The sequence below is a fragment of the Pholcus phalangioides genome, unplaced genomic scaffold (assembly GCF_987345545.1).
Source record: "Pholcus phalangioides strain wild (caught in Gottingen) unplaced genomic scaffold, Ppha-v1.0 ptg000007l_1, whole genome shotgun sequence".
In the NCBI taxonomy this organism is placed as follows: domain Eukaryota; kingdom Metazoa; phylum Arthropoda; class Arachnida; order Araneae; family Pholcidae; genus Pholcus; species Pholcus phalangioides.
In genome coordinates, this window is record NW_028301600.1 from 20,727,200 (window position 1) to 20,747,124 (window position 19,925).

General features: G+C 33.9%; 1 protein-coding gene across 1 annotated transcript in view; it reads right to left on the minus strand.

Moving 5' to 3' along the window:
* Nucleotides 1-1,632: 1,632 nt before the first annotated feature.
* Nucleotides 1,633-19,925, minus strand: part of P5CS (Delta[1]-pyrroline-5-carboxylate synthase) — a 46,596-nt gene continuing 28,303 nt past the window's right edge. Inside the window, exons 8-15 of the mRNA XM_089232821.1 lie at nt 17,314-17,457; nt 16,934-17,148; nt 16,688-16,825; nt 14,740-14,935; nt 13,810-13,931; nt 10,185-10,371; nt 3,526-3,621; nt 1,633-2,816 (exon numbers count right to left, since the gene is read on the minus strand). Of these exons, the coding sequence (XP_089088947.1) occupies nt 2,647-2,816; nt 3,526-3,621; nt 10,185-10,371; nt 13,810-13,931; nt 14,740-14,935; nt 16,688-16,825; nt 16,934-17,148; nt 17,314-17,457 (1,268 nt within the window). The 3' untranslated portion in view covers nt 1,633-2,646. The remainder of the gene's footprint in view (nt 2,817-3,525; nt 3,622-10,184; nt 10,372-13,809; nt 13,932-14,739; nt 14,936-16,687; nt 16,826-16,933; nt 17,149-17,313; nt 17,458-19,925) is intronic.

Sequence of the window (19,925 nt, forward strand, 5' to 3'; positions counted from 1 at the left end):
GAACAAGTGTTTTGGAGATTTTTTGTTGAAACTAGGATTCAAAGCAAGTGAAGCTGATCCTTGTTTGTACATCAGAGATCATAACAACAGAAAATTACTTGTAGCTTTATATGTTGATGATGGCCTAGTTGCAGCAACTGATCAACAAGAAGCTGAAGATTTTATTAAACAGTTGAAAATGAAATTTAAAGTTGCCAGTAAACCAGCAACATACTTCTTAGGATTGGAAATTGAAAAGTTTTCCAATGGAAACATAAAAATTAGCCAACAAGTATATACAAAGAAAGTGCTGAAGAAATTTTGTATGGAAAATTGTAGACCAGTTCATACACCTATTTTGAAAGTGCCGTCAGAGGAAAATGGTCTTGAATCACAAGCAAATGAATCATTTCCTTACAGAGAACTAGTCAGAGCTATCATGTATCTTATGGTAGGCACCAGACTCGACCTAGCATACAGTGTAGGAGTTTTATCATGCAAGCTAGAGAATCCTTCAAAAGAAGATTGGGTGAAAGCCAAACGTGTTCTCAGATATATTGCCAGTTTCACAAGTAAAGGCATTATCTACAGATATAACTGCAACCCCAGAGTGTTGGAATTTTATAGTGATGCTGACTTTGGAGGATGTGAAAAGACTGGTCGCTCAACTACAGGAGTGGTGATCTTGTATGCTGGTGGAGCTATCTCATGGCTCAGTCAACAACAATCTATGGTAGCAACATCGACCACTGAAGCAGAAATTGTTGCAGCAAATGAATGATGTAAAGAAGCAATTTGGTTGCAAAGGATGTACAAAGCAGTTGTACAACTTGAAGAAATTCTAGTGATCCAAATTGATAATAGCGCAGCTATAAGACTTGCACGAAATCCAGAATTCCATCGCTGCACAAAGCACATCAGCATTAAACATTTCTTCATTGGTGAAAAAGTGATGGAAGGAGAGATTGCGGTACAAAAGGTCTATACAGAGAATCAGTTGGCCGATATGATGACAAAGCCATTGCACAAGCCAAGATTAGTGGCACTGTCTGCTAAAATAGGACTTGTATTGTAACGAAATTGTTTGTTTTATTAACAAGGGAAAGTGTTAGAATATTATGTTAATGGACAAACAATTCATTTATTTATTTCTTTTTTTGGTATCTGGCAACACATTATTAGTCAAGTATTTAGTTTCAGAGTTTTGGCAACGGTACAGAAAACATGGCTGCTCAAGTCTGAACAGCAACAGATGTTGTCTCTCACTTTATGTGTTTAACTCCCTATTAAAATATGTGTCTGTCTTCAATTGAATATTCTGGTTGTAATTACTTACACTCACACACATCATTACTAATAAAGATATATCAACAGATCCAAAATAATAAGAATACATAATATGTTAGAACTGTATTCAGGCAAACACTGAATTTTATGTAATTTTCTTTTCACTTTCTTCCAAGCATCAAGTATCCACTGGCTTTTTTTCCCTCTGTAAACATCGCATCTCGAAGATCCCTGAAAAATGGCTGACACCAGACTGATATTGATGCACGTGAATCTTGTAGGTGGAATAAAGGACAAAATTATATACCTCCTCTAAGGTGTGATTCGACCTTTATTCATGAGTGGAAATATATATTTGAAGTTTTTGGAGCAGTGGCAGAGTCTGCGCCTGTATTGTTGGCAGTGTAGTCATCAGAAATAGAACACAGACCATTATGCAGCACTGAGATATTGTTATATACAGTCAAATCTTGATAAGTTGAATGTACAGTGGCCAACAAAAACTTTCGAGTTAGCATTAGTTTGACAGAGTAGAAAAAATAAAGATTTATTAAAGTAACAGCGCTATTTACAAATTTTGTATCAGTAAAACATGTCAAACTACTGCAGATGAAGAAATTAAAAAAGATAAGTTATTCTAATTTAATCATATTTAATTATTTAATGAGAATGTTTAGAAATAAACTAGACTTACATACTATATTATTGAAATGGACACATACACAATACTCATATAAATGAAACAAATTATGAATAAAGTGTGTACAAGATTATTTTCTGTCAAAAAATGCAGCAATTTTCACAATATCTCTCTTTTTCATCCTTCTTTTATGAGAAAGTCATTCACCAAAGTCAGTCATTATCTTTTTGCAAGCAGACAAATGAATCCGATAAATTCTTTTGCTAAATGCTTAATTCTATTGCTAAATACTAAATTCTTTTGCTAAATACCAAATTCTATTGCTAAATACCAAATTCTATTGCTAAGTGCTAAATTTTATAACTAAATGTTACTTTAAAAATTTCTTTCATTCCCAAAAACTTAAATAAATAAAAAGAACTTTGAGTTAATAGAAAATTTTAACTCTAAAATATCCACAAAGTTCTAGGGATGAGTGAAAACTTCGACTTAAACAGATATTCAAGTTATCAAAGTTTGGGTTATCATGAATTGACTAATTTGTTGTCACTTTAAAATTTTGCTTCATCATATTTATGTTTCTCAACAAAAGAAATAAAACAAATTTTCATAAAAAATGTTTATTTTTTACAATGAGATTCCCCCCAATTGAGATCCCTAATAAGAATATTTCAAACAATTCTTATAAAAAAATACTTTAGAGATATCACTTGAACTTGTCATAAAAATGTTTCTTAAGCTCAGTTGACAGCTGGTAATGATTCGTGACAATACTTCATGTTTCCATCAGAACTGAAGTCCTGCACAGTATTACCAGATCCTTCAAGAACCCATTTTGTGGTCAGTAGTCCTTCAACTCCAACAGGCCCTCGGGCATGTATCCTGCTTGTACTAATGCCAACTTCAGCTCCTGTAATAAATTTCACTTATTAAATGTCATTTAGAGTGTTTCCAATAAGCTTTTTGAGTCATTTTTCACATCATTTTGCTTGAAAATCAGGAGAGTCAAAATTGAGTGAATGTTAATGCACAACTGCATGGGTTGGGTCTGACAAACCTATCTTTGAATATATTTTATACAAAATATACTTATGTATCTTTTATTTATAATATTTTGATTGATTAATTTTAGCACCATTATGAATGTAAAATGTATGTAATTAACCATTGCTGTACTATTTTATAGTAAATTTCAAACTAAAAGTTCTGGTTAATGATAAAAACAATAAAATAGATTTTTTTTAATGCATGTGAATAAACCTTATAATATTAAAATGTAAACATATTCATATCTCATCTCTACAGTAATTATAAAATAACCATATCTCAACTAACAAATGTTTTTTGACTGCATGTATTTGGTCTCATGAAGCCAAATACAAGTAATTCTTTACAGGAAAATAGCCACACACTCAAAAATGGCCCAGTAGATAAACCAATTTGAATAGGAAATTAGCAAGAACCTCAAGAAAATAGTTCCTGCTACCTTTCGGTAAATAAGAGAAATACATATGTATGTCTCTGTGTCACTAAAAATTGAATTTTCATAACAACCTCCAACTTGTATTTCTATCTCTAATCCATTCAATTCATTTGAAATTTCCATAAAATATACTCACCTAAACCAAACCGATAACCATCTGCAAATCTGGTACTGCAATTGTGGAAAACACACGCACTATCCACACCACTTAGAAATTTTTTTGCTGCTTCAGCTAGAAAAAGACAACAGTAAACAAGTAATTGTAACATAAATAATTATCCTTAACCCTTTATTCCCTTTATTTGGCAATGTTACTCTCAAAAGCAAAATGATTTTCTTATATTTTTCAAGTAAACTCATTTTATATTTTGAATTCTTTTCAGCATTGATGCGCTTCTGAGCAACTTCTAAACATTCGATTTTTACTTGTAGATGTTTATGAAGTTTCCATAATTATCAGCAGAACAGCTCAAAGGTACACATTGCCTCCTATTTCGACTCTTAACCTTTGCATTTTGTAGGGAAATACCATATGTGAGGGAGACATCTTTCCTTCCCCCCCTCTCCCGCCAAAAGCATGCATGTGCAAATTTTCACTTTTTGGGTTTTTCAGCTGGTTGGATCCCTTATTTTGCTTAAGTTTTTTCAGAAACACAAATGTTTAACCCCTATTGAAATGCATGTTACAAAGCATTTTGGGGAAATGACACTACAAGAGTAACACGGGTAAACATTCAAACATCGTTTCCCCCGTTTTCGAAATTTGCACATTCATGCTTCTGGCATGAGGGGGGGGGGGGAAGATATTACAAATACAAATACAATGCCACAACAGGCAAAATGCCCAACGAGGTGGCTGAGAAAAAGATGTCCATAATAAACATGGATGTCATATATTTCAAAAATACAGCAACCCAATTGAAAATGCAATTACAAACAATATATATATACATGATGAAATATTATACAATGCCCATAAGAATACTTATGGTTGTCTTATTCTGAGTATGGAATAGCCTCTCGATTTACTCCAACATGTTTATCATATTTCTTTTTATTCAAAAATTTATTTTTTCAATGATTGAAGTTCAATATTGAGTGAAAAATTTTGGTATTTATGATACAGTAATTTTTCATTTAGTTTTTGTATTTGAAAACTATTTGAGAAATCCAGACAGAATTTAAATTTGAGGAATCCCAGGATTGACAGAAATTATATTTTCAATAAAATTTGAGGTTTCAGTCAAAATTAAGACATCATGTAATTGTGATGTACACGATGTAAAATGAAATATTTCAGCATTAAAATGTAATAGGAATGATTTGCGACTGAAGCCAAACATCATATAAATGTGAAAGTTGTATATAACTGGGTTACCCTGTATTAGAATAAAGTAGTTTCATATTGGCACTTTATTAAATAACCAAAGGCAAAACAAAATCCAAGTGAAAATTTGTCAATTTTAAATTTGTGAAATTTCAATCAAATACTACATTAAATGATCTTGGAAAATTAAAAAAAAATTACTTTTTGCACCTATTTTTACTTCAATGAATACTCTCATCTTTTAAAAATTAAAATAGGGATGAACAGGGGTAACATTTCCAACAAATGTGGAAAAAAATAAGTTTTATTTTTACACCTAAAATAAAAGTCATATTTATAAGATTAACATGAACATGTAAATCAATTAAAATTTGTCCCGAATTGACATTGCAACAAAATGATGCTACGAGTTTGCACCACTACAAAATGATGCAGCGACAAGTTTGTACCATGACGCAATGAAGCAGCAGCAAGTTTGTAGTATGACAAATTGACCAAACCCCACATTATCATTTGGGTATTGTGACCAATATTTATTCACAGATTATGTTATCATTTAGGTTAGAGGCGTCTGAAGTGTTTCGAATCTGTGGGTGCTCATTTTGAGTTTCATGTAGAAAATTTTGATTTATGAATTCATTTTGGGGGGTGTTTGGACCCATTCTACAAAATTCTGTAGACAGCACCCCGATTCTGACACCACTGATTTAGGTGTTGTGACCATATAAAGAGCCCCCTTACTTCAGTTCTTGGTCAGTTTCTTTCAGTTGACCAGATTGAGCAAGTGGCGAGATGCTTGTCTACCATTATGAAGGCTACTGTCAAGTCAGCAGGTTCAATCGTAATCATTACCAAAGAACAGTTTTTTCTCTAACGAGGCATCACCAAATAGATGGAGCCTTCTTAATATGATCTAGCCAAAAGTCCCTTTCATGCTCAAAACAAGAGCAAAAGTATAACATGACTTTGTCTATAGAGAAAGATTTCTGACCCAACTCGACAGTAGTAAATGCTGTACATGACCAAAGTTGTAGTTTGGTAAAACAAAATTAAAAGTTGACCAGATTGACAATTCCTCTACCAAAAGACTTTCTCAAGGGATCAATGGTATTTATATATGTTAACAAAGTACATAGTCTACATTAAACAAAATTACCACTGAACTGCCGCCTGACAGTTCAGTGGTTAGGGAGCTAGCTTCTGACTGTGCAGGTCTGGGTTCAAATCCTGGTTCGGGCATGGATGTCTACTAACACACTAACAAATTCCCTGGACAGATCGTAAAGATCTCTTGGGAATACGTGATGATCACGTTTATTATTTATTATTATTAAACAGTTCCATTTCAACACTTCCTAATAACTGAATTATAAAAAGACTGACATGATCATAGCTTAAAAGAAAAAAATTCAGCTTTAGAAGAGAATAATAATAATAACAATAAAAAAATGAGTCGATGGAATGCAGTGGCACAATTAAGCACTTTGCAACCAGTTTGGGTAGAAATAAAAATGAAGCTGCCCTGTTTTTACTGAAATGGAATGTATGGTCATCATATTTGCTTCTGTACTTTTTTAGGGTGCAGTTATAAATTAGTTATTGTTATCAAAAACCTGATGTGATCACATTAAGCTGTAAACTCTATATTTATAAACTTAAACTTTATAAGGTTTTATAATTTTAGTCCAGTGATTGTATTTATTCATGCATAAGATGATTTCGTAGAAATTTTTTTAATTTATATGGTAATGAAAGGCATACAATAGATCAGTTTCTCATATGCAGTGATACTTTGGCTAACAAAGAAAATATGTTCCAGAATCACATTCATTAACCAAAATCTTCATTAGCTGAAACACAATCATAGGTTTCTATGGAAAAAATGAAAAAGCTTCTATGGAAAAATTTTGGAAAGGCCCAAAATTTGAGATAAGTTTTATAAAACACTAAGGAGCACTATAAAAAGGAAACATACTGACCAAAGATTAAAATGAACAGCTTCACAATCAGGTGAAGGAGAATATAAAAAAAGATGAGATACTGATAATCTTTTTATTTCCCTCAGATTTTTAATGTCAATTTCTGTGTCTCATATTCATGCAGATGGTAAAGATAATCTCCTAGAATGTATAGATCAGTGTTTCCCAAAGGGGACATGGTCCAGGGGGGTGGAGTGGTAGCAGCTTTGGATTTAGTATAGGATCCTATGGGTGAATTTGATTTGGAAGGTGATGAGAGAGAGAGAGAAAGAAACTTTTGAGGAAGGGGCGATGGAACAAAAAATTTGGGAAACTATGGTCTAGATTGTTAGTATTATGTTAAGAGTCTTGCACCAAATGAATGCTTACACAGAAAAATCCAAGTATAGACTTTTTTTAAATGCATTTTTAACTTTTCTTAATTATTAATTTTACATAAAATGACTTGAAAGATTCCTTGAAGAGAAATAGAGGTGTAGTTGAAAGTGATTTTCAGGGAGATATAAATTAATCAGGCTTATGAGACAATTCTGTGAAAATTCAACTTACAACATGGTTGTTTTATGTGAGCACATGTATCCATGTTAACTAAATGTTGTTTACTGAGGTAAACACATTCATAAGCCAAGGTGCTTGTTAGCCAAAGATATCAGTGTAAAAGACCACTGTAAAGAGGTCAGCCACTCTCACATCTTTGATGTGATTATGTCAACCCATGACCCCTCACCCCCATCTCTGCTTATGTGACTGTTGATCCTTCCCAGCCTGAAAAACTCAATAGATTACAAATATATGTAGAAATGTCAACTCCACTTGTTGATACAAGATTCTGAAAAGAAGAAAGACTGCTTAATTTTGGAGATGATGATTACAAGGAAGAAAATTCATCTCTGCCCCATGGGGACTTAAACCCATCTCTCGTTTGCCAGAGTGAGTGCTCTACCAACTAAGCTAGAAAACAGAATATTTCTCCCTTGGAGCATATACATATGTTTAAAGGCTCCATACATGGACGGCGGTGGCAATCAACTAATAGCTCATGAATGACATAGGTCACCAGATGATGCTTAGTTGGTAGAGCACTTATTCAGCGAATGAGAGACCGGGTTCTGGTCGCTGTGGGGGCAGAGATGAATGTTCTTCCTTGAGATCATGAATATTCCTACATTAGAAGGATATTTCAAAGAAAACTAGTATGCTTCAAATTTAAAGCACAAAGATGTGTTGTTCTGTTACACAATATACAAGTATCATAAATATAGTATCACTATGGAAGTATGGAGTGAGTCAGAGTAACTGTCCTGAACTTTAAAAAAACATAAAAAAAGTCTTAAATTCATTTTGTTTTACATAAAAAGTGATAAATTTACATAGAATTTTAAAATTTTAAATCATAGTATTAATGCCATGCTTATATAACAGTAAAAGATTTTGTTTAAATCACCCCTACCTTTTAGAATTTTAAACCATGATTTTCGAAATGTAAATCCAATGATATTTTGATACTGGCACATTTTTAAAATTTTGACTGTTTTAAAATATTCCAAACCTTTTTGATTGTCCTACAACCAAGAACCACTACAAACCAATCAAAAAAGTTTTGGTACTTGGTAAGCTGGAAAATTTAAAAACAGGCCAAAAACTTTACAAACATAAGATTTTTGCCTATTGTATGCATGTGTGTCTAATTGGTTTACGCTATTGCCTCTACTGGGCAACACATACCTCTCATAAACATTCCTTTGATAAGTTCTCAAGCATGCCGGAAGGTATTACACCTGTATATCATGCTTGCATGAACGGGTGAGAAGTGTGCGTAAACACTTCTTGTGGCTTTTCAATTAAAATTATGTTCCTAGAAAAATAAAATAAGATTGAAAAAATTAAAAATGAATAAGATTTGGTGAATCAGATTTTCTTCAGATAAGGGGCCATCATTGAGTTTGAGTATAATGTTATATGTATTAATGTTTGAGTATATATGTACTCAATGTTTCTCCAACGCCAGTAGTTGGCATCATCAAGAGATATCAGATTGAACTGACTACTACTTAACCATACATGCACCTCAACTTATTCCTCAGCTTATTATCTAACAAATAGGTGCATGTATGTGTTTATTACCTAACGTGAAGTTTGTTTCTGAGGAATGCCCTGTCATGTATGTTGAAATGCTACCATCGGCCTTCCAAATTTTGATGTAAGCAACTCAGCAAGTTGCTGCATGTTGTGTTATGTGTGAATTATTGAAATGTTGTTCTCTGTGGAGACTTTTTTAAATGGGAGATTGGCTCACATTAATACCTTAGAGTTGGAAAACCACAGAAAACCAACTTCAGAAACCACCACTATGCCATCAGTGGGGTCGAACCTGGATTGTCATGATGGGAATCTATCACGATGCTCACACAACTGCATAGCAGCAGATGAAACTGACTGTAGAACAGAATTAAAACTCATATTACTCACTTTAACTAACTGAATAATGGAAGAACGTTGCTGTTTTTGGAAAAACTTAGCTTGACTATGCTTGTTCTTTTGGGATTGGCTATTTACCATGCATTCAGAATGCTTCCCCTAGATATCAGTAGTAGAGTAGTTGAATTGGTTTTTTATTCTTTCTGATGCTGGCCAAGGAATCAGGAAAGTTATATGTTATCAAGGTAGGGGGTTCAAATTTGACTCAACTTTATTGATTCTTGTCTCTTGTTATAGCAGTTTGAATGTTTGAAGATTTCTATTGCCTTTCTGCACAGGGCCGTCATTTCAACTTTTTCCAGGGGGGGGGGGGCAAAGATCATGTACTCAATGTATGCATATATATACCATTTTTAGTGTATTTTCAAAAGCCTCTGACCCCCAAATGACGGGCCTGTTTCTGCATAATCAAGGGAAAAAATAGTCTTTGCTGGATAGAACCTCAGTTTCTTTTAATTTCATTCAGCAACAGCAGAATTTTCTGTTTGGCACAACCTGCAGTTTCTTTCATGTTCTTTAATTTTGGTTGCTATTGATAGTTGCGCTTATCGTGACTATGGTGCTAGAAAAATGTTGAGTTTAAGCTCATTATGGGCCCTTAGCCCATGGGCGGAGATACGGGGGTGGGGGGCATTGCGCCCCCAGCATCAAAGGTGGAGTCGACTGATCTAATGTATATATGTATATACGAATTGACATCATCATCATCATCATCTTGCCCCCCAGCAATAATGACCGTGCCCCCCCCCTGACTTCCAAGTCTATCTCCGCCTATGCCTTAGCCTGAGAAAATCTGATTCCCTGAAAAGTGGCATTAAAAACCTAATCAACTACAGAATGACATTTTGATTGCACTTTAAATTCATGATAGTTGTTTGACAGTTATTGAATAAAGAAAAGAAGGAATAAAGCATGCATAAATACATGTTAATTTACATCTACTAGTCATTGAAATTTCGGAACAGCAATTTCGACTCATCCTTCACATTCTGATAAAGTTAGACCTCTTACCATTTTCAGTGACAATAGCATCAGTATGAGAACTACCATATGTATTTATATGGTCAATTGCACCCTCAACATTGTCAACCACTTCAACCGCACAATTCAAAGTGCCATATTCCACTCTCATTGATTTAGCTGGAGGTGGACCAAATGTTAACAGAGAATGCATTCGAGGTCCAGAATATATTTTAACCTATAAAATATATATATATATATATATATATAGCAGACTGGTCTCATATTTTAATTATTTTATATGTAGTATACAATATAATACTACAAAGTTTTATACAACAAAAAACCATATACAAAGCAGGAAAATGTAAAAAAAGAGATTTAAATTTCATTTTCCCCAAACTCTGAATAGAAGATTTTAATTTATTGAAGTAGATAAAATAAACAATTAAATCATTTGTCTTTTAAAATCTCAAAAGATTTTTTTTTTTTTAAATTTGTATCACGTAGGGAGTATTTTAAGACCTCAATTAGTCACTTTTTTAATGGTTTTTGACCTTCAAGAGCTTCATGAAAATAAAGCACCATTTTTGAAATTCTACTCGATCCTCATCACTTTCATCTGAAGAAGATTCTGTCATATCAGCTACTGATTGCACCTTTGTAGTAAGTAATCAGATTAACCATCAGCACAGTAAGCTGTAAAAGTTAGAAATCACTGTCCTAATTTTAATTAGGACAGTGATTTCTAGCTACTGTGTCATTGCAGTTTAGGGGTGCATTTAAAGAGCTTTGAGACTGAGAATGGGGTGCCACTAAGTTAAAAGTCTGGGAATCAGCTTCACTATCTAGATACAGGTTTGCAATGAAAAACTTTCTTAAAAATAATTAGTGTTTTTTTTGGATGCTAATTATTGGAAAAATAATAAAAAAAATGAAAATCTTATATATATAATATACACTGCTCAAAACAATTAGGGGAGCACATGGTTTTAACAAAATTACGCAAAGATGTATACCGATAAGTAACATAAAATAAATCATCCATAATTTAAAGCCTAGCAGGAAACGGAAGAAAAAAACTTCATATGCAAATCAAAGTTCATGACATCAAAAACCAGAAAAAGGAGATAAGGGCAGAAATCGGGATGTTGCAGAAACGTCTGTTTTACTGCCGTAACTGTGAAATTCGATTGCGCAGTACTTTATTTTGAGACAAGGTGACTTAAGGATGTCTCAACAACGTGATTTACCAGAATCCATGGCATGGTGTGTTATAGGCAGACTGGAATCCGGGTCGCGGACGCTGTTGGAGTCGCCAGAAGTGTTGTTGCAAGGCTGTGGAATCGATTCCAAGAAACAGGAAATGTTAGACGTCGACCAGGGCAAGGTCGGCCACGCGCCACTACAGCAACTGATGACCGGTATATACGGTTAACAGCCCGTCGAAAGAGACAGAGAATGCTATGCAGCTGCAAAGACGGTTGCTCTTGGCAACGGGACGAAGGGTGTCCACCCAAACAGTACGTAATCGGCTTCATGAGGGAGGGCTCTATGCACGTAGGCCAATGGTCTGCATTCCGTTGACTCCACGCCACCGTGCGGCCCGAAGAAGATGGGCTGCTGAACATCGAGATTGGGAGCAATATGATTGGAGCCAAGTGCTGTTTACAGACGAGTCCCGATTCAGTCTGGAGTGTGACACCCGACATGTTCTGGTATGGAGGGACAGGGGCACTCGAAATAACCCCGCATTTGTTCGTGAAAGGTCACAATACAGACGAGCTGGTTGGATGGTATGGGGTGGAATCAGCATAGGTGGATGTACGGACCTGCATATCATTCGGAATGGCACTTTGACGGCCCGAAGGTATGCAGACGAGATACTGCGACCTCATGTCATCCCTTACGCTGGAGCCATTGGAGATTCCTTTGTTTTCCAGGATGATAATGCCCGACCGCATAGAGCTCGTCTGGTGGAGAACATGCTTGAAGCTGAAACAATACAGCGTATGGAATGGCCAGCGTGCTCTCCTGACCTGAATCCAACGAGCATGTTTGGGACATGCTCAGACGACGCATTGCTGCATGACCAAGGCCGCCTGTTACTGTCCGAGACTTGCAGATTGCACTTCTTGAGGAGTGGAACAGTATTCCCCAAAGTCTGATCGATAACCTCATCGCATCCATGGCAAACAGGTGTGCAGCAGTCTTAGCTGTTCGAGGAGACCACACGCCCTATTAAAACTCATGCATCATGTCTAAACAGTACTTTTTTTTTATCGTTTACATGTAACCAAATTGTTGCCCTAAATCATCTTTTCATGTTTTTTCCATATTTTCAAAGAATTGAAGCTTAATTCCAAATTTTTTTACGTCTTTTTTCTGTATTGCGCATTGATATGCGTGTACTATCCATTGTATGCCAATACGTGGCTGTCTCGCACGGTTTTCTTCACTTTTTTGCTTGCTCCCCTAATTGTTTTGAGCAGTGTATATATATATAACTGTAAATTATTGAACAGATTTATCCCTCCTGCACTGATTGTAAATATATCATATACAGTGATACGGTATATCAGCATACATAATAATCAAACACATTACATTATTGCATAATAATCACAGATTATACTAATTAAGTTAATATTAATTACAACAAAAATAAATTCTCAAAAATTCAATTAAAAAAAATGCTGATCATAAAAAGTGCTTCTTAGAGAATTTGTTCATGATTACTTTTTTGGTCAATATGCATCACATACTTTTGAAGATATCATAAAGAATATTAAACATGCCTGTATTTACAGTTAAACAGCCATTTTTATCTTTGGTGTTCTTTTTTAAATTTCTACTGTCTTTGCCTCTAAATTTTTCTTGAAAAGATATTTAACAGCAGGGCTTACCACAAAGTAACCATAATTTGAACTATGACTTGAAATGTAAAGAAAGGTGTTCTCTACACTTGTTAATACAAGATTCCTCAAAAGACTCCTCTCACTTGAGAGACCAAGGTTTGAGTTACAGTGGAGACAGAGATGAATTTTCTTCCTAAAATCATCATCTCCAAATATAATGAGTCTTTCGAGAAATCTTGTATGACTCATCATGCCAACCCAGTGGCACTTAATATCAAGTTATATACAACAAACTTTTATTTATGTAAGAACAATTTAAGAAAACCATAAAATCACTAAAAAAATTTTCCTTTGTTCAGCAGAAAAAACAATGAATAAGCTAACTGAATTAAATGAAACCTCTTCATGCAATAAATATCATCATTTTTATACACCATGGCTATTTTCTGAACAAGTGGGCTAACTAAAAAGAAAAATTTACAAGAACTCTAACTATTTATTGTTGATTGGGAATGATTGGGTCCCACAATTTTTTTCTTTTCATGTCTCTTGTGAGAGATTGATATGCTAACATAGGTGGTGGAAGGGGTCTTCCTACAGCAGCAATGTGGTTTTTTTTTCATCTTTCATGCTGTTTCTGCTGTACCTCTGCATCAAAAAAGATTCTGACAAAGACTAAGCTGGTATCAAAATCGTAACGCCTCTAAACATCCTTTGATACTGTAAGCTGACTGTGACTTATTGACCTATGCTACCACTCCCACAACAAATATATATAGTAAGTGAGAAAAATTGAAATTAATAAATAATTCACTTACATTTTCTTTTTGAAGGGTACTGCAGATTTCAACAAAAAAATCTTTGTCTATCAGGCTTTTATGCAGCAAAAGAGTCTCCATGGCATTGCATGCTGATGGATAATCACATTTGGAATCTTTGACTGAAAGAAATTTTTATATAATTAACATGTTACTGTAAAAGAATAATGGGGTAAAGTTTAGATTTTACCACAGATTAGAGAGAACATTGTTTATGAACATAGGTGAAGATAGACTTGAGAGAAGAGGGGGCACAATGATTCTACACACATATACATTATATATATGCACATTCATTAGATCAGTCCTTACCACAACTACCCATATCTCCACCCACGTTTATGTGTAATAAAATCATTGATTCTTTTTTTTTATTAGTCTAAGAGAAACTGATAAATAAATGTATGAGGAATTTCAAACAATAACTACTTTTGATTTACAATTAATTAATAAATATAATCATGATGCATGCAATTGATAAATATATGATATATAATGATTAAACAAATGAATTCTATCATTTACTAGTGGAAGCCCAAATAAAACAATTTTTCAAAACTTTTACCACATTTTTGTGATAAATGTTAAGGTATACTGATCTTTTACTATAACATACATTCATGTTTGTAAAAATTACAACACCATATAGAGGTTGTGCAAACAGCATGAAACTCACAAGAAATAAAATGTAAAATATGCTATGAAAAATATCAAAGTTTGAGAGTAATAAATATTGCTGTGATTAGCAGTGTCCTCTGCACTAATTGACTAAAACAGAGGGCTGTTGAAATATCCAACAAGTCATTAGTTTTTGTAAGCGAACTTGAGAAGTTCCTGGACAAGTTAATATGCCTTGTCTGCATAAAAGAGCTATGGAATACTGACAAACACTTTATGTATTTTGAAACAAAAAAGTACCAAAACAAGTACCTATCCGCAATGCAGTATCAATATCAGCATGTTCATCTATATAAACATGACAAATGCCTTCACTATGGCCCAGAACAGATATCCCTTTGCTCTGTTGCTGTATTGAATGAACCAGTTGTGATGAACCCCGTGGAACAATTAGGTCTATGTACTCTTCTAGTTGCAACAACTCACTAACTTCTTCTCGACTATTTATCTAAAAATTAGAAAAGGCATTAACTGTTATTTAAACTTGATATCTTAGTATGATAATACTTCAAGAAAGTGGGTTTCTGAGAAAAACATTATTGATGTATAACCAAATTACAGGTTGAAAAGTTGTAATCCAAAATTTTTTCATGATGTTACATCTACAGCTGCAAAAAAAATTACAGTGAGACCTTGATAACTCAACACCTTAGTGGGATCAAAAAACATGTCCACTTTAGCAGCTGCCAAGTTAGCAAGGTTTTATTTCATCTCACCATGGTTTATAAAAAAAACTGTTCATGTATTTTATGTAACATATATCTACCTATATGTAAATAAAAAATTCTATATCGCATCATCTACACAAATTCATATAATGTTTTGATCAGCAATTTTCTATGAAAAGTTTCCATAATTATCCCCAATTAGGCAGAAAAATCCTATTTCAATTGCTGGAAGATCTTTTATTTGTGAATAAGCAGTACAATTTCTCAAAAATAAGCAAAAACTTTCCTCCTCTCACTTGAACAGCAGTAATTATGGGGAAGTAATCCTACCTAAAGGTGTGACAGAGGTGAGGGAGAATCTTTGACACATATTAATCAACAAATGAATAGAAAATAATGAAACAAGATTATATTGGAATACAAATGAAAAATGTAAAATTTTTCAAACTGGTAAACAAATGGAAATTTCTGAAAATTAAGTGATAGGGCAGTACAAATCATAGTTGAATTGAGCAGGATGCAGTCATCATATGTCGAGTTATAAGGGTTCTTCTCTTTTAAATTTGGTATTGTGCCAACCATGAGAATAATAAGTGTTGATTTATCTGCGTGTCAAGTTATCAATGTTCTGCTGTATTTCAAAGGCGTTGCATATGTAAAGGCACATATACATGAGTAGGGCTCATTTAGATCCCGTGATAGGGAACCCAATTTTTTTTTCTCCTTGTATTTCAGAATTTTTTCTGGCATGACCACAACCTCCAGCGAAATGAGCTAAAACCGTGTAACTGATAGAGCTTGGTCGTGATCGGTCTGTTCTGATTATGAGAATGTGCTTGCTTTTTAAGTTTGCTGTTACGTAAAGTATAATAATTTATCTTCTCTTTTTTAAATATTAAATTTATTTGTAAATAGCTATTTTTAACAGAAGAATATCCCTGTTTGAGATTCATAATTTCATAATTCATTTCTTCAATAATCTTGAGAAAAACATTACTGAAGAAACATTATAGAAATACAGGTATTTCAAACCTATGAATCTCAAACAGGGGTATTCTTCTGTTAAAAATAACTATTTACAAATGAATTTAATATTGAAATAATTTATCTTCTTTTTTTTATATTATAATATTATTGAATTTAATGTTATAATATAAAAAAGAGAAGATAAATTATTATCTTTTACCTAACAGTAAACTTAAAAAGCAAGCACATTCTCATAATTTCAAACAAATAATATGCTGCATCAACAAGTTGGATTGGCTTTGCACATGATGCCTAAAAACTTATTGATATACTCATATTTTGTTGAATTCTCTCCATGTTGATCTCTCATGAAAAGTGTAGACAGAATTTGTCTTTTTTTCTGTCCAAATTTAAAAATGTTGTCAGATTAGACATAAAAAAACATTTTCTATTCTAAAGTTATAAATAATACCAATAACTAATTTTTCAAAGAAAAAGAAACAAACTTAAATTTAAAAAAAAAAAAAAAAAAACTTAACAATTTCTAATTGACATGTATTACTCACAAGAGCTACAGCATTAGATGACCCATGTATTGAAAGAGCTTCTTCAACTAATTTAAACAAACATAAATTGGTGTGATTTGCTTCCTTCCCTCCTTTTAGAAGCAAACCATTGCCAGTGATGATAGACAAAGCTGCAACCTAAACAAAAACAATAAAAAGTTTAAAATATTGGCAAAAAATTATGTATATCATTATTATTATTATGTATATTATAGCAAACTGTTAAATATTGGAAACAGAATTTACCTGAGGCAAACAGTCAGGGCGAGATTCAAAAATTACTAGCAAAACCCCAATAGGGACAGTAATTTGTTTTAGCTCCATACCCTCAGCCACACGTGTGCGTTTGAGGATCCGTCCTAACACATGTGATGAGTTGGCGATTTGCTTCAAGCCTTCAGCCAGGCTGTCTAATTTGCTTTCTGTTAATGTGAGTCTTGCCATTAGAGCCATGTCAAGGCCTGCATGTTGAAATGTTTGAGAAGGAAGATTCATTTACAATAAAATTGTGTGATAAATTTAATATTATTAATAAGCAAAAAGAACATTAAAACAAATACCATTAGGAAAAATATTACTTTCCTTTCTTTAAAAAAAAAAAACTGTGCAAATAATTTATCAATCACCTGTTCCTTTAGCCTCTTCAAGATCTTTTTTATTTGCTTGTAAAATGGCACCCTTGCGACTATGTAGAAGATCAGCCATTTGCAAAACAATGTCACTTCGCTGTTCATTTGTTAGCTGCTGGAGGGTTCTACTACCTTTCTTAGCTTCAATTAAAAAAATTTTTCCTTGAAAAATTTTGAATGCTATCAATAATTAAGACTTGGCAAAGACAAACTATGAAATTCTAATTAGAAATTTCAATCACACATTGGTTTCATCATTCATGAGTGATAATAGTTTTACTCTTATATATATAATGAGTATTCACTAAAAGTTTCTTAAACTCAGTGGGGTATTTATGGGAGGTTAGCTAGCTATAGCCTAGGGCGGCAAATTTTAGAAATGAGTGGCTAAGAAAATTAGTATATAATGGGAGAAAGACAGCAAAATTTTTTTTATAACTATGAGTCCGCCTCTGCCCTGAGAGTAAGAAATTAGACCAATTGAATCTAGAGAGTGTAAGCACGTGAGTGAGCAAAAGAGTGACCTACAGTTTACACAAGCATGTGAATGACAAAAAAAGTAATAACCTAGAGCGTATGCAAGCATGTGGGTGACTGAAACAGTGTTCAACAATACGGGTAACTGAAACAGGGTGTAAGCATGTGAGTGATCAAAACAGTGTGCAAGGATGTGAATCACCAAAAGAGTGACCCAAAGACTGTGTGAACATGTGAGTGACCCAAAGAGTGTGCAGTCATGTGAGTGACAAAAAGAGTGTGCAGTCATGTGAGTGACAAAAAGAGTACACAAGCATGTAAGTGACAAAAAGAGTACACAAGCATGTGAGTGACTAAAAGAGTACACAAGCATGTGAGTGACTAAAAGAGTACACAAGCATGTGAGTGACTAAAAGAGTATACAATCATATGAGTGACCAAAAGAGGGACTTGGAGATACCGCAAGTCTGGATCTTGAATCCTGCAAACTGCAGCTGCAGAAGCCGCTAACTGAAGGGAAGGGGCAATTTTTTACTACCAAAATATTATTCGCGTACACCTGAAAATTTCCAGAACCGCCCTGAGACATGAGTATATTGATGGGGGGGGGGGGGAAAGGTGGCTAAGTGTGTTATAGTAAAGGGCGGTGAATTTGAGGAATGAGTGGTCAAGAAAATTTAACTCGAATGAGAGAAGGGCGGCGAAATTCGGGCAGCCCATTAGCGGTAAAACCATACATATGCCTCTGCTTTAACTGATCTGAGACAGAAGGGGCTGGTGTTTATGTCAGGCCCACAACTAGTTACCCCATCAGTTCAGTTGAACACATCCCAGTATAATCCCAGTTAAACAAGTGGTTAAAGGGAGTGGATTTTATGCCCCCTTATTTTGATCTGGTGCTCAGGCCACCAGACCTGCCTGCTTCCCCCCAGTTGTGACTCTGAGTTATGCAGCATTGTTAAATAAGTTCTAAATGAGAAAAAAAGGAAATTCATGGATTTTTAAAATTTTTTGTTGGAAAATTCTTAGAAAATTGCTTTTCCTTTGAAATTTACTGCTTTTCAAAGAATTGAGAGTATTATGCTTCTTCCGTAATGAAATTATGTTGGAAGCTTTGTTACATAACACACATGCTCATATTTATCATTTTTCATTTTGTTTTTAATTTATGATGGAATGGTAGCATTTACTTGAGTAGTTTCATCCTTTGCTACTATAGCATTGAGGTCAGTAACAGATAGATTTAGTTACTTTTGCACTTAAATAAATCAAGAGTTTATGTAAACTTGATTATTTTTCTTTACTCATCATCAGAAGAAAGAAGAGATTTCTTTCTATAGGTTCAGAGGCCATACTTTGAAACTACAGAGTTTCACAAGTTAAAACTTAGCTGAACACCTAAAAAGCTCTGTAAACTTTGGAGATATGCGGCATCTAGCAACTGAATCTCTTCCAATTTTTTAATATGGGTACAGTATCTGTATTTATTCACACAAAAATAATAAAGTTAACAATGAAATTCCTCAGAATTTTTTTTTCTTATTAGATAAAATGAAACAGAGCATAATATTTTTTCACTCATTCATAGCTGTCTTTGACAAGTTTTGATCATATACATAATAAAAAAACCAGCACCTAAAAATGTCTTGAAATAAACTTTAAAACTTGATAACAATGAATTTGCTAAATGGAAAAAAATATTATATTCTGTGGGGGAGGGGAATAAACACTCAGAATAAACGTTCTCAATTGGAAAATGTCTAAAGCCCAAGACAGGATTCATTGCGCACTTCTCTCCAAAAGATAAGCATGAAATGCAAATTCTCAGATTACGAGTAAACAAAAGGACTGTATGGGACAAAACTTGCTGTATACTAAGAGCATAATATGCAAATTTACAACACAAACATAACAGAAATTGGCTCAGCAAAAAACATGTCAATCAGGTTATTGGTGAAAACAGGTGTTTCTTTCTTTGTTTCCTTACTTCTACTAAGGATGCTAGGGAGAAACTCCAAAATAGTCATTAGGTCTCAAAGGTCTATAGATTTCAAAGAAGGCATTTTGAAGATGGTCAGCGATGGTAAGCCATAGGAAGGTTAGAATGAAGCCAATCTATTGGAGAAGTTTCC